Raw genomic sequence first — 24,867 nt, 5'->3', positions numbered from 1 at the left:
TCCATGTTGCGGTAGAGGGCGGCCTGGAGGGCACCGAGGAACATGGCGCCTGCGACGTCCGAGACGGTGAAGACGGCCAGGCGCACGGCGAGCTCGCGCGGCGTGTACCAGTTGAAGATGAGGGCGACGACCGAGGGCCAGAAGGCGGCCGACAGCAGACCGAGGAAGAAACGCAGCGCGTAGACCGTCTCGGCGCTTTTGGCCTTGTAGGTGAAGAGCACAAAGAAGCCCCAGGCCATCTCGCAGAAGGGCAGAAAGAGCGACGGCCGCAAGCGTGTCTGGATGAGCTGGCCCGGCACGAGGCCAATGGCATAGCCGATGCTGAAAAAGGTGTTGAAGAGAACGAGCTCGTTGCCGTAGAGCGACAGCGACTCGCGCATACCCGAGACGTAGGCCTGCGTCGTCGCGCTCTGGTCCATCTCCTTCATGATACCGGCGAGGAACATCCAGGCGAGCAGGAAGACATCGAGCTTGAAGACAAGCACATGGCGCGGGTTGCGAAAGTAGGGGATGACCTTGGCGATGTGCTTGAAGACGCCCGTGACTTCGGGTTCGGCTGTCGCGTCGTCGTACGTCGGCGCATCGACCGTGTTGCCGTAGGAATCGGCGACATCATGGGCCTGTGCCGCGTTGTCCGATGGTGAGATGGCCATGCTGCTTGGGCTCGGGCAGCGACTGTGCTCTGGTATGGAGGCTACAAGATGTCGTCTCGAGCCATCATCACCAACAACGACCACGGCCGAAGACCCTTCTTATCACAAGATCGACCAACCGCCACCAGCTAGCTTCACAGCACGGCACCAAGCTCGCCATAGTCTCGATATCGTGCCCGCTCCGACGGCTGCCAATCACAAAGGGCTCAAGGGTCTGATCGGCGGGTCGCCCGACTCGTGCCTGTGGAGAATGAAGCGACCCATGGTCGAATTGAGGGCGTTGCTGGCAGATGGCGCGATCGCCCTGCTGAACGTCGACATGGCGGGAAGACTCCGCGGGGGAAGAAATGTCGGACGGCTGCCGACGACGTGAGAAGTGATCATGGTCTGAGGATTGGGACGCACCAGTCGAGTCTTTTTTTCTTGGTAATGGTGATATGGTTTGTCGGGATGAGGTGCTGGGCAACGCCTGGAAATTCATCTCCATTGAATAATGTTGGTCTAGACCGTTGTCCATGTCCATGTGTGGGTTGGCCGATGGCAGGGAACCATGGCAGGGAACCATGGCAGGGAAAAAAAAAATCATGCATGATTCGCATTTAGTCTCGAGTCAAGGGGGTCGTATCGTGCATCCTTTTGAGTTGCTTCACATGCACATAAGAAGCTTGATGTGTCTTGTACGTCTTGACGTAGACCACCATGTCACTTGGGAAGAATAGCATGAACACCCGCGATGAAAGACATGGCTATTCCGGCAAGACGACATGCTATATGAGATTGCTCGACCCGCTCCATACGCCGTACTCCATGCATGCATGCACTCACTACCTTTTGCACTATGCCATAGGGGCCATGGCCAGGGATGAAACTGACCATGCTGACTGACACCGGTTGCGCATTTTGCCTATCCAATGTTGAACTCGCTTGCGCTGTTCATGACGGTCTTCATCTTCATCTTCATCCTCCTCTCCATCTCGGCCAGGTCCGTGTCGGCATCGAACAGACTCTCGCGTGCCGAGTCGCCGGCGCCCTGCTTCCTCTTCTTCGACGCCGCCGCCTTCATGGCCGTCTTCTTGCCATCGTGCCCACCACGTCCGACGCCCTGCGGCGCCTCGCGCAGTCCATAACTCTTGGCTGTGTGTCCGAGGTGCAGCTCGGTAATGTCGAAGAACTTCCGCTCCTCCTTGGTGTGTGTCGCGTAAGCCCGCACGTGCGAACGGAAGCCCTTGCGTGCCGCCTCGAGCAGCGCCGCACCTGATGGAATGAGCAGACGCTGCTCAATGTGTAGCTGTAGAGCCTCGGCTCGCTGCGAGAAGCTGCGGCTGTCCTCCGGTGGTGGCTTGGCGTCCGTGTCGACGGGGAATGGCATGTGCGTCGCAAGACCGCGGTGCAAGACGCCCTCGAACGATTCCGCTTTGGGAACAGATGTCGCTGTAGTGAGATAGTCGACGTAGCCTTCCTCGCATCCGGGCTGCAGGAATAGCACGGCTTTACCGGGGCGACCGGCACGGGCTGTACGACCGATACGGTGCACATGGTCGGCGGCGCTGAAGGCCGGGTCGTACTCGATGACGAGCTCGACCGAGGGCACGTCGAGACCACGGGAGGCAATATCGGTGGTAATGAGCACGCAAGGTTCGGTGCAAGTCGAATAGGCGGCCAGCGTACCGGTCCGCACGGGTTGTGGAAGGGAGCCGTGAAGCTTGTGGAGGACGATGTTGGGGTTGGCGGGGGATGCGAGGTAAGCCGCAGGGGCTACAGTGTTGGCCGTGACAGCCGTCGACTCGGTCTTCCTGTCGGCCTTGGGCGGTTCTTTCAGCAAGTCGAAGTGATAATCGACCGAGTCGGCGCAAGACATGAAAACGATGGCCTTCATGACAGATCCCCGACGGGCAAATGTCGATTTCAGCAGCGCAATCAGCGACACGAGACGCAACTTTGCCGGCACAATGTAGTGTGCTTGCTTGAGTTGCGCAGGCGCCGAGAATGCGACTGGCTGCTGCTGCTGCTGCTGCTCCTCACCCTCTCCGTTCACTACCTCGTCTTCTGCCGTGATGTGTACAGCATCCTCCAAACTGATCTCGCCCAGCCTTTGCACATCCATCTTCATCGTTGCCGAGCAGAGCACCGTCACACGGCGCTTGGGCAGCAGTTCCAGCGAGACACCGTCCTTTGTCCTGTTGCTGAGGTCGCCGGCTCGGATCTTGCCGACAATCTCGCGAAGGTCGTCTTCGAAACCCATTTCCATGAGGCGATCACCTTCGTCGAGCACGAGCCATCGCACCGACCCGACGTCGAGGGCTTTCGTGTTGGCCAAGTGATCCGTCAGTCTGCCAGGCGTCGCGATGAGAATGTTGACGCCCTTTCGCAGTCGGCTCTTTTCCGAGTGCTTGCTCTCGCCACCGATGACGGTTGTGCTGACGAGCCACTGCGGGAGCAGCTGCTGCAGCACGAGATCAATCTGTCGGCACAGTTCGCGGGTGGGCGCGAGGACCATGGCGAAGAGCCCAGAGTCGCGGCGCACCTTGCCCTCGTCGGCCACGGCGAGGATGCGCTGCAGAATGGGCAGCAGATAGGCGAGGGTTTTGCCGGAACCCGTCTGCGCCTGGACAAAGGCGTCGCTGTCCTCCTTGATGAGCTGCGGGATGACCTTGGCCTGAATGGCCGTCGGTGCCTTGAGCTTGACCTTGCCGGACAGATCCTGAGCCAGGCGGCGAGAGATTCCGAGGGCGTGGAAGCTGGCAGCCTCCTCAGAGAGAGGTGCATTGGACGGTTGGGCTGGCTCGGCGTCGGGTTTGGATTCGGCGCTCGGGTCGTCAAAGACGGTGCGCGCCATGGGATTGGATGTGAATAGCTTCGACGTGACCTGTCCCTTGGCCAGACCAGTGCCCTCCCGCTTGCCGATGACTATGCTTCCGGGCGGCAGCTTGCCGGTCTGGTAGGAGGAGGGCATGTGAGGGTCGGCTCGCATCCGTTTCGCGGGACGCTGGTCTAAATCGTCGCCGTCGCCGCCATTCTGTCGGGGGTTCGGCTTCGAGGGGTTCGGCTTCGAGCCGGGGATGTAGCGTTGTTGGCTCGAGGGGAAGGCTTCGGTGGGCTTCGTTGTTTGGGGGGTTGAGGATCGATTGGCGTTCCGTTGCGCCTTGAGGCGATCTCTCCATTTCCCGCCCTGGAACTTGACCTGCGTCTTCGCGGGAGCATCGCTGACCGCGAAGTTGAGGATCATGCCATCGTCCGCCATATTGTCCGTCGCCCTTTGTGGTGGTGAGGTTGAGCAAGCAGGCGGTGGCAGCGAGAGCAGTCGCAGCATGTTAGGGTCCTGCCGCATGAAGAAAAAATCATGGCTTATCGCGATAAGCTTCTGAGTGGGTCGACCCCGCGGACTCGAGGGATGGATGGAAATGTAGATGCGGGTATGCAATAAAGCAGCGGTATTCAATTTATGAGGTATCTACTCAGAACACAAAGAGACATGATATTGGTGATGCTCATCTGCGTGCTCAACATTGCTCTGTATACGCTCGATGTAGTCTGACCCTCTACGTGAACATGGATATCCTCTGCTCTGATGTAATTTTCCCACCCGTGACATGTCTAAATCCACCCCGCATACTCATCAAGGCTCTCACTCCGCACACCATCAACCTCTCCCTGAACACGGAGCAGCTTGACCTTGCCACCCTTCTTCGCGCTCCACTCCTCCAGGAAAGCCTCGATCCGCTTCTCGGTCTCGGCGCCCTCCTCGACAAGCAGCGCCAGGGCATCAAAGCCGCCAGCACCGGGCACGACACCTCCATACACGCCCTCGACGCCGCTCAGCGCATCCAGCAGCTCGCTCTGACCCTCCGGCTCGATCGGCACGCCGCTCGCCGCGCCCATCTCCCTGACGAGCTCCCTGACGCCGGCGACGGCCTCGGCAATCGCCGCCGTGCGCCCCGCGCGGAGAACCTCGGCCAGCGCCTCGTTCCTCGCCTGCAGGGCGTCCCAGAGCGCCTTGCTCGCCTCGGGCTGCGCCTGGCGCCACGCCAACACACCCTTGACCATGCCGACCGTCTGGCTTCCGCAGTCGACGTCGCACATGCGCAGCACGACGCCCGCTGGCAGCTTCACCTCGCCGCCGACCTCCGTGTCCCACGCGTCGCGCGCGTCGACGCGCGCGACGAGCTTCTCGGCGAAACCGGCCGTGCCGGGCGCCGGCAGGTCCGAGAGCAGCTCCGGCGAGAACCGCCTGTACCGGCAGGAGCCGAAGACGGCGGCCGCGACGTCGAAGCCGCTACCGACCTTGCCCTGGGCGGCGCAGTGGGCGGCCTGTGCGAGGTTGTGCAGCGTGTGGCGGCCGGCCTCGGAGGTGAGGTCGAAGAGGGACGTGGGCAGATAGTGCGTCAGCAGGGCGGCGGTGAAGGAGGTCACGAGGGCGGCGGAGGAGCCCAGGCCCGTCTTGTGCGCCTCGGCGAGGGTGTGAGGGTAGGGTGCGTAACGGCCAGTCGTGGGAACGGCGCTCGGGGGCAGCGTGTAGTAGTCGTTGTCGGCTAGAATGGTGAGACGAGCGGAGGCGAGGCTGTGAGAGTTGGTTTGGCGACCAATCTGGTGGATGTAGGTGAGGGCGTAGGTGAGTGTTGTTTCTACAAAAGGGTTTGGTGTGATGGAGGCGCCACTGGACTGTCAGCTTGAGGCCATGCGTGGTTTGAAGAATATAGTTGAACCGATAGCTGCACGGTCGAACCAATGTTTGACTGCACTTTATGTAGAAGCCGTACCTCTGGATGCTTCTCGCGCCCATGAGTATGCTGATTGTTGAGATATTGATCCGTCGAAGAGTCTAGCTTCCGTCCTCAGAAAAAAATCAAACATCTCATGATGAACTTGAAAGGTATCCCAATCATCAGACCTGATAGACCAGCACTCGCCAGCCAAGAAATGCAGTCCAAATGCCCCCCTCTGCCTCATCCCCAATCGCCCACTCGAGCTAAATCCCCTTGAAGCATACGCAACCCCAACCGAACTCTCAAGTAGCTTAAACACCGAAGAAAATGCAACAACCCTCGCATCCAGCAGAAAAGAAAAGAAAGAAAGAGAGAAAAAAAAAAAAGAGAGAGAAAAGGAAAAAGCACTCACACCTGCAGCTCCGTAACCTGCACGCCCCCCTCCCCAAGCCGGAACCCATACCGCCACCCGGCACCCTCAAATTGCGGGCTGCTCACGACAACCTCGCTCAGCTGCACGCCCTCGACGCCAGAGGTCAGCTCGCCGGCGAGCACGCTGATGCGCGCGCTCAGCCCAAACACAAGGCCCGTGTAGCCGCGGTCGAGGACGAGGTAGCCGCCCGCCAGGAGGACCTTGCCCGGGGCGGAGACGGCGGTCGCTTTCGAGGGCATCGTGGGTTGTGTTGGCGTCTGCGTTCGATGGAGGGCAGGACGCAAGACGGCGGGCTGATGGATATTCTCTGGACGTGCGGGATACAGTGGATGCCGACTTTTGCAATTGGGTTTGACGGCGTCACGGTGATGTCGAGGAGCAAAGTATGAGACGAGAGTATGAGGCCATGAAAGACTCAGTACAGGGGAGGGGTAAAAGACCCCGCGATGGTGCGGATGCGCCGCACGGTCCACTTCGCTCCCATGGAACACCACATCAACCATACCATGTCAGTAAAGCATGGCATAGCAACATACGTCACAAAGGATGCATTCATACAAATGAACGTCAACAAGTTTCATTAGCTTGCCGATATAATACAAGCAGCAGGATCCCTGATCTGCAATGATCTCCTCCGCCGATCCTCTAGCTGCGTCCTCTGACGCTCTTTGCTTGTATATAGGGGAGATGGTCTAACCAGGCGCGAGGCCTCACCGGGAACGCCGTCCCCCGCCGCGCTGTATATGCCGCGACTGTTTTACCCCTCCGCAAACGCCATACACAAAAACTCGAGCAACGTCAAGTCGACACAAGGAGACGCCGGCGCCGCGCCGCTCCACTGCGATGCGCACACCAGCAGTACCACCCATCGTACCCAGACACCCCAGTCTCCGTTCCCTCTGCCAATCGCACTCATGGGGTATCAAACAAGGCAGACGAGGGCGAAAAACAAAGGAAAATCGCGAGAGGAAAAAACCACGCCATCGAAAACTCGCTCCGAGATCCCAACCCCCCTCACGCAACAACTGCGCCCTCCTCACCACCGCCACCGCCAAGCAGCTCCAGCACCTTGTTGACCACGGCACTGGGATAGCCCCGCGACAGCATCTCGCCAACAACAATCTTGGCCTTCTCGCGCTCCTCTGTGGCAAGGAACGCGCGCGTCATCGCCTCGTATGTGCTCGGCTCGCGCTTGCTGTGGCCGACAGCATTGTAGATGGCGTACGCCCGCTCAATGTTCTTCTCAGCAGCCCAGCCGTGAATCAGAGTGTTGGCGATGTAGGGCGTCAGCTCAATGCCACGACGACGCATGAGACCCAGGATCGGCTCCGTGTCGGCAACACGGTGGTTGGCGACCATGGCTTCAAAGAGTGCTTGGAACAGGCTGGCATTGACCGGCATCGAGTGATCCTTGACCACGTCATCGAACACCTTGCGAGCGCCCTCCATATCATGGAGCACACAACCTCGTGCGTGGATCAGAGAGGCGTAGTGCACGGGCTCGGGCTTTTGCCCAGAAGCGCGGATTGCCTCGAGTACCTTCTCGGCAGCATCCATGTCGACAGGCTCCAGCGTGGCGTGGGTGTCGACAAGGAGCTTGTTGGTGTGTGCCGTGGGCATGATGCCCCTGGCCACCATGCGCTCGTAGTAGGCGAGAACCTTGGACTTGTCACGCTTGGTGGTCAGGAAGAACTGCATCATGCTGTTGTAGGGCGCAGGGCGCGCCTTGTAGTTGGGCATCGCCTCCATCTCATCGAAGAGCTGCTCGGCAAACTTCTCATCACTCACACGGCACAGGGCGTTGACAATGGTACCGTAGGTGACCGAGGTGGGCTTGATGTCGAGTGCACGCATCTCGGCAAAGTAGAACAGACAGTCGTCGATCCGGCGAGCCTTGCCGAGCTTGCCGATCAGAGCGTTGTAGAGGAATGAGCTGGGCTCAACACCCTCGGCCTTGGCGCGGTGGAAAATCTTGACAGCCTCGGTGGCCTCGTCGAACGTCTTGGTGGATTCCTTGAGGGTGGTGATGTACAGGCCGAAGGTGTTGGCAGACGGCGTCGAGCCCATCTCGAGGAGCTCCTGGTGGAACTGCTCTGCCATGTGGCGGTTGCCCATGGTGAGACAGGCACCAACCATAGCATCGAGAATCGAAGACCATCCGTAACGGACCACTGCATACTGAGGCAGCATGGGAACGTCGGTGCGTGCCATGGCGAGAACGTCGTGGCACAGATCCATCTTGCCGTCGCGCGCAGCAGCCGAGATGAGCTTGGCGTATGTGATGTAGCGAGGGTGGCGGCCCGCCCGGCGCATGTTGCGGAAGCGAGATAGAGCCTCGTTCAGGCGGGGGCCCTTGCGACCGTGGCTGCCCTCGAGCTCATCAGAGATCATGGACGAACCCTTGAAGTCGGTGTTGTGTGCATAGGGGTCAAAGGTGTCCTCGAAGCTGGGAACGGTTGCCGTGGATCCGTAGGGAGAGTTGGTGAAGGCCTGCTGGGGACCGCTCGAGACCTGCGACGCCATTTCACGGGGATCGACAATACCTCGCACCGCCATGAAGCGGTGGATGAAGTCAAGACCCTCCTCAATCTCCTCGGCGCTCTGCGGGCTAACGGCGCGAATCCTCTGGAACATGAACTCGCACTGGGTCAGTCCCTCAGCAACCTGGCCCGAGCCGATCATGGCAACCGCAAACATGGCAGCTGGATCAATAAACGCTGGTGTCACCTGCATCTCGGGGGCGCTGAGGACGTGCCAGTACCTAGCGGCAGCTGCGACATCCCCCTGGCGGACGCTCATGGCCAAGAGTGCCATGGCCGAGGTGGCAGTCTCGGGGTGGTTGAGGGGCACATTCGCGAATGCGGTCATGGCAGTGTACTTGTCACCACTGTCGGCAGCACGGGTGGCGACATTGTTCATGGCGCTCAACCTGTCGACACTGTTTTCGCCCTCAATGAGCTGGGCCCACTGGAGAGCGTCCTGGAAGATGCCGCGCTCGACAAAAGCCTGGACGAAGCCAGAGCTGACAAGAGCATCCTTGATGTCCGAGGCGCGGACACCATACTCTTGAATGATCTTCTCGTAAAACTTCATGGCGCCCTCAACCTTGTCGGAAATGACGTAGGCATTGATGACGGCGGCGTAAATGTGCGAGTCCATGCGGTCCTGAAGAGAAGTGTCGCCGTTGTCGTCGGCGATGGCAAGCGCACGGTACTCGTCGTACACCTCGACAGCGCTGATGAGGTCGCCAGTAGCAGCAAACGAAGTGATCATGGCGGGGAACATGGCGGCGTAGGGCACAACTCGGTTCAGCTCCATGTGCTCATAGAGACGGAGCATCTCGGAGCATCGCCCGGCGCGGGCACAGGCGGTAATGAGCTGGTAGTAAGACTCGGCAGAGTACGCAGCACGGTACGTGGTGACCGACGTCTCAAACAACTTCATGGCCCAGTCCAGAGGATCGTCCTCGGACAAAATGGCGTGATCGAACTCCTGAGAAGCGAACATGAACTTGCCAGGCTCGTCCATGCCACCGAAGCGAACGCGCTTGTCCTCGAGATCCTTCTTCAACGAAGCGACCTCGAGAGAACGCGAGGCAAGGAATCCGACAAGGATGTTGTACGTGTCACTATCGGGAATGGCCTTCTGCTGAAGCATGTGAGTATAGACCTCGCGAACCTTGGAGACGATTTCGTTCTTCTCCGTGGTCAGCTGGATGCGCGACATGAGCAGCGCATTGTAGGCTCCGGCGATGGGCCTCACACCGGCAACGAGCATGGCCTCGAAGACGGCGGGAATCTCAGCCCAGCGACCATCTTGCGACAGCTTGGTCAGGTGGTCCGCGTAGGTTTGGGACTGAGGGTCGATCGGGGGTGTCGCCGAGCGTGCGATGCTCGCCGGAGTGTAGGAGCGCTCGATTTCAGGCGTCAGGGCGCGCTCGAGCAGGGCCGGATCGATGGGTGTCCCGGTCCTGACTGATTCAGCCACGGCCTCTTCAAGAGCCTCTTGGCGCTCCCTGATCTCAATCTCCTTCTCGATGGCAGCATTGATGTGAGCGAGGGCTGCCTCGGCCTCACGCGGGACTGACGGGACGTCTGCATCCTGTGCATGGGCCTCGGCCTCGAACTGCTCCTCGCTGGCGAGCTGCCTGGCATCGCCAACGAGAATGGAAGCTGGCGAAGGCTTCCATTCGATCTGCTTCTGAAACTCAAACTGCGTCCATTCTTCTTCTGCGACCTCGCCAGCCTCCCCAGCAGCGTGCTGGTTCTGGAGGTGCTCAAAGTATGCGTCTAGCCCTCCATTGGTGCTGACCTTTTGGGGTCGATGGTCGAGCGAGAGACCGGCAGCGGCACGCTCGGTGTTGAAGGCGGACTGGAAGTGGGTGCCCTGAAGACGACCGAAGCGGGTAGTGTGCCTGCGGGCGAAGGAGGGTCGGTTCTGGGAATTGAGGGCGTGAGGGTGTGTGACGGCGACAAGAGACTGGGCGTATCCGTGGCCGAACGACTTTGCGATTCCTTGACGGAAAAGAGCCTGGTGCAGGTTGCCAAAAATGGTGGGCATTTAGACGGAGGGAAGGGAGGGGATCTGGGACATATTAGACCAGGAAGGAACATGCATTTTCAGAAAGTGCCTGAGGTTTGAGCTGAGCGCAACGCGTATCACGAGCGTTATGCTGATGATGCTTTGCCACGACATCCGAGGAAGCCGTGTGCATCAGGCTCGAAGACGACAGCGCAGCTGACAAGCAAAGGCCTGAGGCCGGTGATGGGGTGCGGGTGGCACTCACGAAGGAAGGGTATATGCGCGATTGCAGGTTCATTTGACAGCAGCTGGGCCGTCAAACAAACGCGCGTACCGGATTAATTGATGGAATGATGGTTTGGGGGGCGTAGAAATGGCGTGTTGAATGAACTGGACAATGCAGGGAAAGAATGTGCGAAAGGACCGCTGAAGAGGAAAAAGTGTGTGGGTGAGCGATCGAGGAAGCCCGGGTCGTGATGATGGAGGGAGGATCTGGGTTGGTGGAGGTACTTGGGTACCTTGGTACTTTTGGTAGCTGCTGGGGAGTGGCCCTCGCTAGGTACTACTGTACATTAGTCGTGGCCGGGGGGGGGTGGCAGGGTGGGGATGGAGGAGGGGCCACCAACGGTAATGCTGCGGGAAGCGTGGTGATGGTGAGCAAGAAGGAAGCAGTGATGGGCGAAGAGCTGGCAGGAAAATGGCAGGGCCTGGCAGGCTTGTGGGGCCGGCTCTCTGACGCATCCAAGACTGGGGAAATTTTTCGCGTGGACTCGGGAGGAAGGCACCAGTGGCAGGTCGGCATTGGTGGTAGAACGGGGCGAAGCCTGCCCTCCAAGCTCCAGCCCTGGCCGGTACAGGGAAGGTGCGAGGGAGCCCAGCTGTGACTCAGGCAGACGGCAAGACGCGTCCTGAGGCCGACTGGCCGAGGGTGTTCGGACTCTTGCCTACGCCGCTTGGCCGTGCCCGCCACAACTTGCTTTTGGCAGTGCATTTGCTTCTGATGACCCAAGAGGCCGAAGAGCATTGGGTTAGCAGCTCCAGAAGCACTGTTCTTGACATGGCGAGGCCGTATCCCATCAGCTCGCATAGGCCGAATCGCCTTTTCCCAGGACTCAGCTGCTGTCAGGGGCATGCACTGCCTACGGACAGCCCAGGACTTGGAATTGGACCTGGACCCCCGAATCAGGACGTCGTCGAGTCGCGCTCGCACCGGGCGCTCGATCCGCATGTCGACGTGCGCGTCATCACCAATACGCCGATATCACCGGCCAGGGGCCGAAGGGGGCAAAAACACGATCACGGAGGATCCAATGCCATACGCTCCCTTCTGTTCCCGTCCAGCCGGTTCTTCCCCCGCAGATCGGGACGCAGATACGCGCCAGGCTGCCATGGCCACAAAGTTCTCGTTACATTCAACGGTCAGCCTGGTGACCACACTGGCTTGTCGCCTGAGGATGCATTTTTCCACGCGGTGTATGCATATCTCGTACTTCGCATTTTGAGCATCCCACCGCGGCTTCGACGCTGCTGACATTGCGCGCCTTGCTGAGGGCTGTCAGAGTTCGACACCAGGAGCGGATCAGCGGGGCACGCGACAGATTCAGGCCATTCAGGGCCTTCTCTCAGGGGGCTGTCCCCTGTAGTCCATCCCCTGCAAGTCCCGCCCCATGGCGAGAAGAACCCGGCAGCCCTCTCGCTCGGGACCAATGAGGTGGCCCATGTCACAGGGAGAAGCCGGAAGGCGCGGGCGCCCCGCCTCTCTAGTGGCCCTGTCGGCATGCACCCAGCTGTCCGGTGCCCCCTTTTACGACGATGCCTTCACCTCGAGTCCCATTGGTGAATCATCAGCCCTTGGCCTCCCCCCCTCCGCCCCGCCATCTCGCCCGAGCTGGCAAGCAGAGATTTTCCCCTCGACCTCGAAATGGCAGCGTTTCGAGAAGCCATTTCAGATTGAGCCCCCTTGAAATCAAATTATCCCCTATTTCGGGGAACGTAGGACTCGAGGCACAACATGGCCTCTGCGTTCTGCCGGCGAGGCAGATCCAATCTGCGACGCCCCTCTGAGACCCTGAACACGGACGAGGCGCAATCTGCTCAGTCATCTTCTCGAAGATGACAGAATGTCGCTTGTTGGTCGCACAAATGGGGGACTTCTTGACCCTGTCCCGAAGCGGGTTGTGCTGTTCGCTCGGTCGGCCGGTCGGTTCTCTAGCCTTCCCGCCGCATCCAGCCCGTTCAACCCGTCCCAGGATCCCACGCGACAGAAAATCAAGCTTGCAAGGTCTCTTGGGTCTTGGTTAGGGCAACTGGACCACTGGCACCCTCCACCTTTTGCCTGTCACATGGGCACGGTGAACGAAAATGAACCGCCGGCGCGCGGGCACCAGGCCGTGTGTCGCCCTCTTGGGGGGAAATAGTAGCCTTCTGTCCGAACACCGATGCGGTTCGGGCTTTGCGGCGGCTTACTCCCGGGTGCCCGTCATAGCGCAATCGTCCCAGGCCAGCAAGGTGGCGGCGACTTTCTGTCTGACAAGTGCCTTGCTTGGGTCGCGGACACTTATTTGTCCGCCAGGCACTACGCACTTGCGCAGCGCTCATACCATTATGTGTATATGTACGCGCCGTTGTGTGGTCGCTGAACCTTTCGTCATTCTGCATCTGCACTCGCGTGGAGATGATGGGCCATCCGCACGCCTGCGTTGGATCCCGCGTGGGGCACGCCGGCTGCATGACGATCCGCTGGACGCTCCCACTGTCCCTCCAACGTCCCAGGCTCGGTCACATTGTAATGAGTGCACGTAGGGGTATTTGAGTTTTCGATTGAGTCTTGAATGAACGGAAGGGTTACTCGCTTCTACCCGTTGACAATAGACAACAGCAAAGGGAAAACCCGCCAGTGATCGCCTGGCGTATCGTTCCAACCCCCTCTCCATTTTCCCTCTCAACATGTCTATGATCCAGATATACCCTCCATTCAGGAGTGTCCTGGCCGTTGTTCATGTCCGCTGAGGACCCCCCCGACCCCTTGTATAACCATCAAACGCCGTCGCTGCAAACCGATTCAAAAACTCCCCACCGTCCATCCCTTGCGTGCCGGCAAGGGAAAAACGGCTGCCGCATTCCAAGTGCCACCCTGAGACCACAGCATATCTTAACATGACACCCCCGCCGTTTCCGTCGAGGAACGCCAAATCTCTATAGTGTGGCCCGCGGCCTGACGCTCATGAGCGGCGCAGACTTGCTCGCCGTGATGCCGCTGCTTCGCGCTGGTTCTTCGACCTCCTCGTCGTCGGGGTCTGAGATGCCGATGCGGCTCGCGACTGCTTGCTCCTTCATCAGGGAGAGTCTGTCTGAGTCAGCATGGGGGGTGTTCGTTCCCAATGGGGTAAAAAAAAAGGTTCAACGTACTCGTCGGCGCTGACGCCAGCCAGGTCCATGTTGACCTTTTGAAAGTCAAAGGGCGCCGACTAGAGATGATTAGCAAGTTGTTCTGACAGAAGAATTTATGAAGTGTAGACTCACGATGACAAGTCGGGGCTTCTCCTCCTTGCGCCTCGGCAGGCTCATCATCTTGTGGACCCGCATGTAGAATCCCCTGATGCCATCGGGGGAAGCCGACCTCGTCTGGGTAGCAAAGGCAACCATGATGTCGACGGTAGTGAAAGTTGTTGTAAAAGAAATAGGGAGAGGATTCGCTCCTGATTTTCCAGTTGTCTATGGAAGAGAGAGAGAGAGAGAGAGAACGGCCTGCGTTGCTGCTGCGGTTTGCTATTGCTGTCGCTGTCGGTTGCGCGTGTGGCGTATGATAACCACTATATCGATCCAGGAGGGCAAATAAATTGGTGCTACCGTGAGGCGAGACCAGGACCAAGGACGATATGCCGGGGCGCGTTGTTGGTGATGGGGGCTCGCGTTTGTGTTTTTGTCTTGTCTTGTGGACCAAGTGAGGGTGAAGTTGTCGCAGATGCAGACAAGATGAGAGAGAGGGAATGAAAGAGAGTGTGTTTGTTGGACGAGCTGGTTGCTATGACGAAAGGGCAGCGAGGCAAAGGCAGGAGAAGGGACGGGTGCTGGTGGGATGTATATAGCTTCCTCCCTCACGGTTCACCTTCTTCCCTTGTGGTGAGACAGCCTTTCCATCGGCTGCGAACGATCAGGTCTGCGTTCCAGAGGTGGGTTGGACAGGTTCACTAGCGCCATGTACGTGTTGAGTGTAGGTGTCTAAAGAACTCTCTTCTCTCTTTCTCTCTCGTCCCGTCTCTTGGGACGAAAGGGGGAGAAGGGGGTGTGGGCTTTGGGACGGATTCGTTCGAGATGAGGAATGTTCATGCGTCGCAGACGGTGTCTGCGTGCGGCGGCGTGCAGAGGGGCGGTATTGGGATGCAGGGTCCAAGGCACGACAGGGCTCGCTTGCGACGAAAGGGTGAACGACCCCCGAGAACGAGAAGACCGCGCGCTGTCATCATGCGCATGTTCTTTTTTTCCCCCTTTGTCATTGTCTCTGTGCAGCCGCGAAGAGAGGAGGTGAGCGCGGGTTTCTCCTTTCCTGGCCAATGTCTGAAACCTGCCGCGTGCGTTTGTCCTCTCATGCTCCCTCATATTGTTGTTTCGATTTTGGGGGGGGACGGACGGGTGGTGAGAACGGGCCTCACCCAACCCGTTGTAGTGAGTGAGCGGCTCGCCAGCTGCTAAAGGTTCTGGCCCAGGCACCATCTTACAGCGCTTCACAGCGCGTGAGGTCTCGAGTGGGGGGGAGCCGCTTCAGGTTTCAGATGCTACGCTGGCTGGACCTTCTTCACCCCCATTCCACCCGCTCACTCGCTACCACTCTACTTCAGGCGCCCCTAAGAGGACCCAGAGGGCTCTAGATTGGGGGTTTTGTCTCTCTTTGGGGCGACCTGCCACGCGCGGAGAGGGGTTGCGTTGGTGCTGTCTCTCTCTCGCTCGCCCGCCCCCGCCATCGTTCATGCAGGCGTTGGGTTGGATGGATTGGGGAGTGAGGGTGGTTCAAGCCAGAGGAAGCGTGTGTCGGGTTAAGATTAGATGAATGCGGGAGATGTGATGCATGGATTGGACTCGGTGGCCTGCGGTCGGTTGGCCTGAATTGGGGACAGCCTGCCCGATTCAGGTTGATGGCCCTATTAATCGTGGGCGAGCGATCTGCGCTTGCGATATTGATGGCAGATCTACTCGAGACGCTGGACTACATGCTGTAGATCATGACGGGCGGGGCCAACCAAGGTGACAAAACCGCCGGTTGCAGACATCGTTGTGGGCAAGCGGGCGTTGGCCAACGTTGCGACTCACAGTCAGTCAGGGGCGGCCTCGTGAGGGTTCACCACCGGGGTTCCCTCCTCTCCACTGGCATTCTGTTTCTTTGCGTCCTCGGACACAAGGGAATGAAGAGACGCTTGCGGCAGCGTGCGCTCGTCCCCCTGACTTGGTGCTCGCATCACGCAGCTTCCGTGTTCGTCCCAATTCCTCCGACTACCAGGGTGACGGGTTTCGGGTCTCACACGACCTTCCAAACCGGAGCCCAAGCGCGGCAAGCGATGCTCTATGTCTAGCACCCTCTCCAGCTGGGCCTCATCTCACGAACCATTGGGAGAAGAAAACATTAAAAAAAAATCAGGGTCATGAGGATTAATGCAGGGACTTTAAGCGAAGAAAAAGCAAATCGTTGGTGTGTTTTGACCATCACCGGCAAGACAAACACTCGCCATCTGAATCACGACTTCGGAGTCTTCCGTGGTCTCGACGTCGTTCCCTGAAGTGAGTCTCTCCAGGTCGGACCCCTAGTTTATCGAGATAGCCGAGGGGGCTTGGGCCTGGCCTCTGTGACGACCTCTCTAACAACTGCCGGTGTTCTCTCCCCCTCCTTTCGTGTCGCGGCCAACATGAAGGCGATGCCCCATGTCTGAGTTTTTTTTTTTTTTTTTTACCATCATTTCGGGTAGTCCTTCAGATGGAAGCTCTTGAGCTTGACAAAGGCCTCGAACCCGAACCGGCTGAGCGTCACGCCCTTGCCGGAGTTCTTCCATCCGGTCCAAGCGAGATCCTAGAGGGAAAGAAAGAATGTTTGTTAGCCTGGGAAACAAGAGATTCGAGGAACATGCCAGACGTACGGGACTCGGGTAATCAGCCCTGTTGACGAATACAGTACCAGCCTCGACGTGCTCCGCCAGTTCGTATCCCTTGTCCGTGTCCTTGGTCCAGATGCTTGCCGTGAGCCCAAATTCGCTGTCGTTCATCAGCTTGACCGCCTCCTCGTCACTCGACACCTTCTGCACAGGCAGCACGGGGCCAAACGTCTCCTCCGTCATGACCGTCATGCTGTGGTCCACGCCCGTCAGCAGCGTCGGCTTGACAAAGTTGCCCTTGGGCGGCAGATTGGCGAACGACTCGTTCTCGGGCGTCGCATCCTTGGCGCCCTTGTCCAGGGCATCCTTGATGTGCGCCTCGACCGTCTCCTTTGAGCGCTTCGAGATGACGGGACCGACCTGTGTGGCCTTGTCAAAGGGATCACCGAGCTTGTAGCCCGCCAGGACCTTCTGCGCCGCCTCGACAAAGGCATCGTGCACACTCTCGTGGACGTATACGCGCTCGATCGAGCAGCAGCTCTGGCCCGAGTTGAAAATGGCACCGTCAACAATCTCCTCGGCTGCCCAGGCGACGTCGACGTCGGAACGCACATAGGCGGGATCCTTGCCGCCAAGCTCGAGGCCGACATTGACAATGCGGTCTGAGGCTGCAGACTGGATGGCAAGACCACCGGCGACAGAGCCTGTGAAGGCGACGGCCTTGATGAGGGGGTTGCGGACAATGGTCTCAATCTGCGTCGGAGAACCGGAGTGGAAGTACTGCAGGACGCCCGAGGGCAGACCCGCCTCCTCGAAGCTCTTGGCGACCTGCTCGACGATGGTGGGGGTCTGGGGCGACGGCTTCAGGATGACCGTGTTTCCGGCCAGCAGCGCTGGAATGAGCGAGTTGACCAAGATGAGGTAGGGGTACTTGCCGATGGTCAGCCAAGGGAGAGACATCAGGGGAAGGGCTAGTGCAACCTACGTTCCAAGCAAAGATGACAAGAATAGGTCCCACAGGAACCTTGCGAATGAAACGCTTGAACCCCTTCTCCGCCTCGCCGTCTGTGTCCTTGAGAACGTCGTCACTAATCTTGAGGAGGTAGTCGGCACGCTTGATGGCGGTCGTCACTTCGCCAGGCGTGTACGAAATGGGACGGCCCATCTGGACGGTCAACTCCTGACCGAGATCATCCTTCTTGTCGGCGAGAGACTTGAGAGCCTTCTTGACGATCTCCTGCCTCTCGGCGAGAGTCGTCTTGCGCCATGATTCAAAAGCGGTGGTGGCGGTGATAGGGAGGTTGTCTAAGTCAGCCTGGGAGATGCCACTGCGGGTGAGGATGCCTTCGTTCGTGCTGGGCGAGATGGTGGTCAAGGTTTCAAGCGACATGTTGGTCAAGTGATTTGTTGTGTTTGTAGATGGAGAGATGAATTACGATTCTCCTCTTGAGGAGGAGGCAAACGTTTGTGGCCACCACTTGTTGATGCGGTGCCTGATTCAGGGCGTGTGAGATCACTGAGGGGCAACAGTGCCCCGCCATCGTGCACCGCGACCGGCGACGCCACTGGACGTTGCTCGATAAGGGAGGCTCCCCGATTAGATAAGACCCGGCAGCAATCGCGCTGGGGATCCACCAAAAATTTGCTCCGAGTCTCCAACTGCAGACTGATGATCTTCAGCATCACGACTATTCGATACCTCGCGCACTGCTCAGAATTGCTGCCTCTTTTGCCCTTCTTACGCCTTTTCGTACAAGATCTCGACTCAAAGGCCTTGAGCATGGCTCCCGAAAAGAGGAACGAGTTCCTCGACGCCGAGGACAGCGACGACGACCAGAGCCAGGGCTACGATTCGGAAGCCGAAACCCTGCAAAAAGGCGGCCGCACATCCAAGCGCAGAAAGCTCGACGAATCCGACAACGAAGACATCCTCTCAGACAACGAGTCCGCACCCCCCAGCGACGCCCCCGACTCCGCCGCCGACGCCGACGCCGACGCCGACAACAGCACATCCAAGTCCTCCAAAAAGGCCAAGCCGTCCCTGCCCGCGCCGGCCTCCAAGGCCCTCTCCCACAAGAACCTCATCGCCTCCGAGGCCGCCATCCGCAAGTCCGGCGTCGTCTACCTGTCCCGCATCCCGCCCTACATGAAGCCCCACAAGCTGCGCACGCTCCTGACGCCGCACGGCGCCCTGAACCGCATCTTCCTCGCGCCCGAGGACCCTGCGGCGCACACGCGCCGGGTGCGCGCCGGCGGCAACAAGAAGCGCCTCTTCACCGAGGGCTGGGTCGAGTTCGTCAACAAGAAGGACGCGAAGCGCGCGTGCGAGCTCCTCAACGCGCGGCCGCTGGGCGGCAAGAAGGGGTCGTACTACCGCGATGACATCTGGAACCTGCTCTATCTGAAGGGGTTCAAGTGGAACAACCTGACGGAGCAGATTGCGGGCGAGAACGCGGAGAGGACGAGCAGGATGCGCGCCGAGATTGCTAGGACGACTAAGGAGAACAAGGAGTTTGTGGCCAACATTGAGAGGGCAAAGGTTATCGATGGTGTCAAGGCGAGCAAAGAGAAGAAGAGGAAGAGGGCGGACGGCGAGGACGGCGAGCCGTCGAAGGCTGGTGCTGCGTCGGAAGAGAGGCCAATGACGTTCAAGCAGGTGTCGTTGGCTAAGAGGAACACGGGGGCAGACTCGCAGCCGGAGCACGTCACAAGGGTGCTGAGCAAGATCTTCTAAACTAAAGCGGAAGGGAATCAAGCGTTTTGCCTTTTCATGAATATATGCATCATCGAGCGTATTCAAGGAGTCGTGGTATTCAGTGTGCGCCTGATAATCCCATGTCACTCATCATTCGACACTTATCCTGATTTCGTCGTCTCTCATGCATTTCAGGCAAGGCTTCTGGTCCCTTTCCATCTACCAAGTTCCCACACTATTCGCGGATAGCCAACTCGTCCATGTCCTCCAGCAGCTCATTCATGTCGACCTTCGGGCCCTCATCCTCGCCCTCCGTCTCCGCGATGCTCATGGCATCAGGATCCACCCGCTGCGGCTGCTGAGACTTGTACAGCGCCATGGTGGCACGGTACTCCTCGTCCTCCTCGACATCCTGCAGGAACTGCTCGTACTGGGCGTCCATGCGATCCTGGTCGGCCTGCTTGGGCAGCAGCTCGCCCTCGTCCTTGGCCATGCGCTTGAGCTTCCACTGGCGCTTGCGGTTCTTCTTGCGGCGCGGGTAGTGCTTCTTGACGAGCATGACGTCCGGTATCCTCGAGCTGTACGTGTTGGAGGATTCGATGGCCTCGAACTCGGGGTTGTTGAAGTTGGTGCCGGTGATCATGTAGCCTAAAGCCTGTTAGCGTTCACCCCTCAGGAGCGCACGTAAGGAAGCATAACATACCCATAGCCGAGTCACCGGGCTGCAGCAGGTTGCCCAAATGTGTGCGCACAAAGTAGGTAGTGTCATTGACACCAAGGTCAGAGGCACGGGCGACCGTCGCCTCGGCGGCGGCCCACTTTCCGCGGGTGACACCGGTCCTCTCAATGTCCATGACGACAAACTCAACCATTTGCGTCGTATCGGCCAACGACTGGAAGGGCGAGCGCCAGTAGACCGGCGAGCTGACGTCGGAGATCTGAAGCGTGCTGGGATCGACAAAGTACACAGAGGTACCGATCTTGTGGCACAGAACCAGGGGCGTGATGTTGCCCTGCTGCTTGGCCAGCTTTATCGGCAGCGCGACAAGGTCATCTCTGCAGATGGGGACGAGCTCGACGGACGACGAGAACTTGTAGGACTTGGTGGCGGTGTGGACATCCTGGGAGATGAGCTCCTGCGACTTCTTGACCTTGACGGGCACGACGGCGTTGAGGAAGTCGACAAACTTGTCGGCCTGGTTCTTGTGCGCGAAGAAGAAGTCCATGCCCGAAGGCGCCTCTTTGATGTTCAGGGTTTCCTTGTGGGCACCGTGCTTGAGGATCTGCTGCTCGAGGAAGAGGAAGGTGCGCTGGTGAGGGCAGTTCTTCTGTCGGACCTGGACGACGGATCTCCAGACTGGTCCATGTTAGTCGGCATCTACACTGCGCGCGATCAAAGGGACGTACCGTGGGCAGTGAAACTCTTGGCGCACTCAGGGCACTGAGCATAGGCTACGACGTAGATGGCCTCAAAAGCCTGCTGAAGCAGCACGCCGTCCTGCACCTCATCCTGAATCGTGATCTTGACCTTGATACGTTTTGAATGCGGCTCGGTCCAGACGAAGGAAGCGTCGATAACTCGGACTTTGTTGAGGCCTCGCAGCTTCTTCAGGCAGAGGGCAAGGAGCTCGCGAGACTCGGGCTGGGCGACGATCCTAGAACACGTCAGCGATGGCCATTTTGTGAGCTACAAGAGTGGCGCACCATGACTGAGGAGGCAGCAACCACCGATCGCAGTCACGGCAGAATGTGAGAGTGGCCTCGCGCTGGACGCCGTTGGAGATATCGCAAGTCAGTCGCAGACAAGCCTGGCAAATGGTACCGGTCGAGCCGTCAATAGGGGCACCGCTGCATAGGTGTTAACACTGATCAAAAGAATTTGAGACACCAGAGTGCAGAGGCTCACCAGTTGTGGCAGAGCACAGTAGCGACAGTCGTCTTCCTGGTGAACTCCATGGCTGGGTTGGTGCCGGTCTGGCGACGATGTCTCGCTTCGGTGGTGGGGTTGAGCGCCGAGGGGTCGACGGACGCAAAGATGCTCCGACGCGCACAGCGGTCGAAAAATTGCAGCCTTCGAGCTGGCTTTTCGTGTGTCGGTCGAAGAGATGGAAAGGAAAAATCCACACACACGCAAATGTATAGTTTCCTTTGAAGATGGCCGGCGCCTAGTTTAAACCAGACGGTGACAATGACGAAGTGGGCGCCAGGACGTCGATATGGAGGGGTTCATTCTGGATTTTTTCTTCGACTATCGCCCCCGCCTGATAAGATAAGCAACTCGAGCCCAAACAACGCCAGCGCAGCCTGCCCCCGCCAGCCCCGCGCTCGTGTCTGAATATGAGTCACATGATCTTGGAAGAGGCAAAAGTGCGTTTCCTCGAACGATTCCCATGTGTTGCATTATGTAATACGCTTCATACTCGGTCGTGATGATAAATCAGCTCCATCAGGCAAACTGCAGCTTCCAGAGGTCACCCAGCCGAGAGTTGTCCTCGGCGAGACCTCCATGGACGATGATGGCGTCAGTGCCATCCTCTTTGTGCGCCACATCGGCATCAAACCAGCCGCGCGAGGAGGGGGTGTCGCCTTCGTCTGTGAAACCGAGCTTCGTCCAGATTTCGTGGTCGATGTCGAATGCCCAGACATCTGAGAGCATCTTTCCTGCTCCAGCGTGACCGAGTGCACTGGGATCCCGTTCGCCAAAGAGCGTAACGAGCAGATCCTTGCCTTGTGACCGGACAACGACGAGAGCAGCGACACTGCGCGCCTCGGGCCCCTGGATGCCATCTGCCTGGAACAAGATGGTCGACCACGTCTCCTGCGCAATGTCGAACACGTCAATGGCTCCGCCCTGCTCATGCTCGCCATCGAAACCGTTCATTCTGTAGATTTTCCCCTTGGAAAACGCGATTGATGTTCCTCCGCGTGTCGGCGGCGGGGCGGCCGGCAGGGCAGTCCAGGTCCTCGACTCGACGTTGAAGGACCAGAGGTCTGCCTTGCGGCCTTTTTCGGGACATCCAGCGTGAATGTAGATGGTGTCCACGCCATTGGAGGTCGCTGCGTGATAACTTCGCCCATCGACAAACGGCACCGACGGGTCCGCTGGCGTGATCAACGTCCAGCTGCCGTCAGCGGGCGTATACCGCCATACGGCGCCGTTTTCTTCAACGGGCGCCATGGCGATGCCGCCGCGGCCGGAGAACAGATAGAGGGCATCCTTGATGGCCACGCACGATGAGCCGACGCGAGGCGAGGGCGCATTCTGGGGTGCGGGAATCGTTTGGACAGATGACGTGCCTGGACATGTTAGCTGTGTCGCTCATACGGAATGAGAACACTGCATGCCTTCACCCAGGCTAATAACATCGAACTGGTTATCGATGGGTTCTCTGGGAAGGAGCTCTCCGCCGAATATGTACGCAGCTGATCCGAGTACAGCAATGGTTTGAGAGGAACGCTGAAGCCGTTGGCTTTCGGCGAGCTTGGTCCATGAAGCTCTGATATTGGCCATGATTAATGAGGAGACTATTGCTACTGCAGGCATTTACACTGGAGGGTCGATGCATGAAATCGACCGCAGCCCACTGATTTGTCGCGATTGAGGTACGATGAAATAACCTGATGGTTATGGCTCGTCGTTGATCTGCAACCCCGCCACGCGCTAATTACGCTGTTCAGCCTCCTCGGTCTCCGAGTCGGCGAATACCACCACCTACATAGATGCCCTTATATTATGAGGTCGCCACCACGTGGTGAGGTTCAGACCTACCTTGACTCCAGGATTGACGTTGCACTAGCTCGATTTCTTTTAATGTTAGATAATACACGAGAAAAATTACTCGAACTCATTTACCTGCCCAATGGCTGGTTCAGATCAGATTGTCTAGTCAATTTTGTTAGATGTACGACAAATATATCACCCCAGTCTCAGTGGCCGCTGTGCCGAGAAGATGGTCACCAGCCTGACTGGAGATATTCTTTGTAGCTGCGGTCTCGAAATTAGCTGACTTCCCGGAGACCTCAAAAATGACACGAGTTCAAGATGAAGCCATAAGCATAGTATTACACCAATGAGCCGACATGCACTGGTACTCACTAGGTTAACATCAAACTCGTCGTCAGGACTGCCACCAAGCCTCATTCTGGTCGACCATGAAGCCTCCCATGCACATTGCAGTAGTCAATTTCGGCCAACACATTCATTTCTCTCGCCTGCAACGCTCAAAAGATATCCCACAACGATATCTTCCCATCCTTACTGCCCGCCGCCAGCCAGTGCGCCGCCTCAGCATGCGCAATCCGTCTCTCCCTGACACTGACCTCTCCCGCCCTCCGCGCCACGGCGCCGTCACGCTCCTCAGCACCACCAGCCGCCTGCGGTGCCTTCAGCACACCCGCAAACGCAACAGCATAGCACCCGACCTCATGCCACTTGAGCACGGCAACCTCCTTCATCGTCTTGCCCGAGTACACGCGCACCATGGCGTCCCAGCCGCCGGTCGCAAAGACGCGCCCGTCATCCCGAAACCGCAGGCTCTGCTGGCCCGAGTGCTTCGTGTTGACCACCTTGAGCGGCTGCTCGAGCACCTCCATGCCCGCGGGCGGCGGCACGGGATGCCGCGCGACGACGGCGTCGGCCGAGGACGTCACGAAGGAGAGCCCGTCGGGACTGACGTCGAGGGAGAGCACGGGCTGGCTGTGCGGCTGGGCGCGGTACGTCGTGTTCCACGTCCCGCTGACGGCGGACAGGTGCATTGCTGTCGTGACGCCGTTTTCGTAGCCGGCGAGGAGGGTCAGGGAGCCGCCTTGCGGGACGAGGGCGAGGGCCATGACCATGCCGTTTTGGCCGGGGGACTTGACCGTGTGGCGACGGGTCTGGGTGGGGAGGTGGTAAATGTCAATCTGCGCGTTGGTCAGCACGTGGCATGAACAGCAATCCAAGGGCGGAAAATGCTATTTTCAGCAGTGAATGAGAGACAAGGCTAGCGAGGTAGGGTGCGCGTACCGATTCGGAGGCGAGCGTGTTGGGGACGGCGAGGAGGAGCTCGGGATCGTCGCCGGCGGGCGGGGGATCGGTGGGGACGCAGGCGGCAAAGGCGCAGAAGTTCATAGTGTTCACGTCTATGAGATGCAGAAGCCAGGGCTGGGGGCGGGATTCGGACGTGTCGTCGAGGGGGAGCTTCTTGCTGAGGTTCGCCTCATCGGACGTGGCGAGCTTCCATACGGCTAGCTTGTGATCACGGCCATGTCTGTGTTCGTGTGAGCTTGGCGAGCATCAAAGGGGGAAGAGAGCTTCCAAGTCGGGCAGCCAGTTCAGGCCGTCAGACGGCGGGATCGACGCACGTAATGATGCGGTCGGCGCCCCAGCCTTGAATGCCGAGAATAGCATTGTCATGGGGTCGCCAGACGGCTGTGGGCCTCATGATGGTGAGGTCCCAGAGGGCGACATAGCCCTCGGCGTCACCACTGGCGAGACGGTCATTGTTGCCGACAAAGGCGAGAGCGTGCACTTGAGCTTTGTGGCCGCGAAGGATTGTTCGTGGGTGTGGTGTTTCGGGCATGGTCCGCGCCGATGATGTCGGGGTGCAAGGAGCACGAGGCAGGTGGTCGTTTGAGGCAGGATGATGCGGTCGTTGTCAAGCTTTCGGGCCAAGTGCGACAGGAGCCAAGGGGGGGTTCAGGGTGAAGCTTGGGCAGGGGCTTTGCTTGGCTTGATCCTTCGACAGTGACGGCGGCGCTACAAGTACTCGGTCCGCCATTTTTAGCCTGGGTAGGACCTTGG

General features: G+C 58.8%; 10 protein-coding genes across 10 annotated transcripts in view; 1 reads left to right on the top strand and 9 right to left on the bottom strand.

Moving 5' to 3' along the window:
* Nucleotides 1–653, bottom strand: part of VDAG_08058 (pantothenate transporter FEN2) — a gene marked incomplete at both ends in the record, with an annotated part of 2,434 nt that extends 1,781 nt beyond the window's left edge. Inside the window, one exon of the mRNA XM_009657435.1 lies at nt 43–653. Within this exon, the coding sequence (XP_009655730.1) occupies nt 43–653 (611 nt within the window). The remainder of the gene's footprint in view (nt 1–42) is intronic.
* A 904-nt stretch (nt 654–1,557) lies between these two features.
* On the bottom strand, nt 1,558–3,894 carry VDAG_08057 (ATP-dependent RNA helicase DBP7; the record flags this gene model as incomplete). Its single annotated transcript, XM_009657434.1, has 1 exon — nt 1,558–3,894. The coding sequence occupies one exon, from the start codon at nt 3,892–3,894 to the stop codon at nt 1,558–1,560; it is 2,337 nt and encodes a 778-aa protein (XP_009655729.1).
* Nucleotides 3,895–4,247: 353 nt separating this feature from the next.
* VDAG_08056 (phosphomevalonate kinase) lies at nt 4,248–6,133 on the bottom strand (the record flags this gene model as incomplete). The annotated part of the gene is made up of 2 exons (XM_009657433.1): nt 5,769–6,133; nt 4,248–5,307 (listed from the first exon to the last, which is right to left on the bottom strand). Exons 1-2 carry the CDS (start codon nt 6,026–6,028, stop codon nt 4,248–4,250), a joined length of 1,320 nt encoding a protein of 439 aa, XP_009655728.1. The 5' UTR covers nt 6,029–6,133.
* A 670-nt stretch (nt 6,134–6,803) lies between these two features.
* Nucleotides 6,804–10,349, bottom strand: VDAG_08055 (pentatricopeptide repeat protein; the record flags this gene model as incomplete). Its single annotated transcript, XM_009657432.1, has 1 exon — nt 6,804–10,349. One exon carries the CDS (start codon nt 10,347–10,349, stop codon nt 6,804–6,806), a length of 3,546 nt encoding a protein of 1,181 aa, XP_009655727.1.
* Nucleotides 10,350–13,110: 2,761 nt separating this feature from the next.
* Nucleotides 13,111–14,349, bottom strand: VDAG_08054 (uncharacterized protein). Its single transcript, XM_009657431.1, has 3 exons — nt 13,833–14,349; nt 13,719–13,777; nt 13,111–13,656 (listed from the first exon to the last, which is right to left on the bottom strand). The coding sequence occupies exons 1-3, from the start codon at nt 13,953–13,955 to the stop codon at nt 13,506–13,508; spliced, it is 333 nt and encodes a 110-aa protein (XP_009655726.1). The 5' UTR covers nt 13,956–14,349; the 3' UTR covers nt 13,111–13,505.
* Nucleotides 14,350–15,930: 1,581 nt separating this feature from the next.
* Nucleotides 15,931–17,819, bottom strand: VDAG_08053 (aldehyde dehydrogenase). Its single transcript, XM_009657430.1, has 3 exons — nt 17,376–17,819; nt 16,436–17,320; nt 15,931–16,368 (listed from the first exon to the last, which is right to left on the bottom strand). The coding sequence occupies exons 1-3, from the start codon at nt 17,778–17,780 to the stop codon at nt 16,255–16,257; spliced, it is 1,404 nt and encodes a 467-aa protein (XP_009655725.1). The 5' UTR covers nt 17,781–17,819; the 3' UTR covers nt 15,931–16,254.
* Nucleotides 17,820–18,170: 351 nt separating this feature from the next.
* On the top strand, nt 18,171–19,124 carry VDAG_08052 (pre-rRNA-processing protein ESF2; the record flags this gene model as incomplete). The annotated part of the gene is made up of 1 exon (XM_009657429.1): nt 18,171–19,124. The coding sequence occupies one exon, from the start codon at nt 18,171–18,173 to the stop codon at nt 19,122–19,124; it is 954 nt and encodes a 317-aa protein (XP_009655724.1).
* A 196-nt stretch (nt 19,125–19,320) lies between these two features.
* VDAG_08051 (nonsense-mediated mRNA decay protein) lies at nt 19,321–21,041 on the bottom strand (the record flags this gene model as incomplete). Its single annotated transcript, XM_009657428.1, has 5 exons — nt 19,321–19,733; nt 19,789–20,442; nt 20,493–20,740; nt 20,790–20,933; nt 20,992–21,041. 5 exons carry the CDS (start codon nt 21,039–21,041, stop codon nt 19,321–19,323), a joined length of 1,509 nt encoding a protein of 502 aa, XP_009655723.1.
* Nucleotides 21,042–21,531: 490 nt separating this feature from the next.
* VDAG_08050 (kelch repeat protein) lies at nt 21,532–22,596 on the bottom strand (the record flags this gene model as incomplete). Its single annotated transcript, XM_009657427.1, has 2 exons — nt 21,532–22,382; nt 22,437–22,596. 2 exons carry the CDS (start codon nt 22,594–22,596, stop codon nt 21,532–21,534), a joined length of 1,011 nt encoding a protein of 336 aa, XP_009655722.1.
* Nucleotides 22,597–23,306: 710 nt separating this feature from the next.
* Nucleotides 23,307–24,646, bottom strand: VDAG_08049 (WD repeat-containing protein; the record flags this gene model as incomplete). The annotated part of the gene is made up of 3 exons (XM_009657426.1): nt 23,307–23,987; nt 24,091–24,334; nt 24,429–24,646. 3 exons carry the CDS (start codon nt 24,644–24,646, stop codon nt 23,307–23,309), a joined length of 1,143 nt encoding a protein of 380 aa, XP_009655721.1.
* Between the last annotated feature and the right edge of the window lie 221 nt (nt 24,647–24,867).

This window comes from Verticillium dahliae, genomic scaffold (assembly GCF_000150675.1).
Source record: "Verticillium dahliae VdLs.17 supercont1.19 genomic scaffold, whole genome shotgun sequence".
Classification (NCBI taxonomy): Eukaryota; Fungi; Ascomycota; class Sordariomycetes; order Glomerellales; family Plectosphaerellaceae; genus Verticillium; species Verticillium dahliae.
This window is presented reverse-complemented; position numbering and strand designations above follow the sequence as displayed.

Bases quoted from the DNA above. Each gene is read 5' to 3' on its own strand.
- VDAG_08054 (XM_009657431.1), bottom strand. From the start codon at position 13,955: ATGGTTGCCTTTGCTACCCAGACGAGGTCGGCTTCCCCCGATGGCATC. The intron at 13,778-13,832 runs GTGAGTCTACAC...AATCATCTCTAG, and splicing joins AGAAGCCCCGACTTGTCATC to TCGGCGCCCTTTGACTTTCA. The intron at 13,657-13,718 runs GTACGTTGAACC...TGACTCAGACAG, and splicing joins GCTGGCGTCAGCGCCGACGA to ACTCTCCCTGATGAAGGAGC.
- VDAG_08053 (XM_009657430.1), bottom strand. From the start codon at position 17,780: ATGTCGCTTGAAACCTTGACCACCATCTCGCCCAGCACGAACGAAGGC. The intron at 17,321-17,375 runs GTAGGTTGCACT...ACCATCGGCAAG, and splicing joins TTGTCATCTTTGCTTGGAAC to TACCCCTACCTCATCTTGGT. The intron at 16,369-16,435 runs GTACGTCTGGCA...CTTTCCCTCTAG, and splicing joins GGGCTGATTACCCGAGTCCC to GATCTCGCTTGGACCGGATG.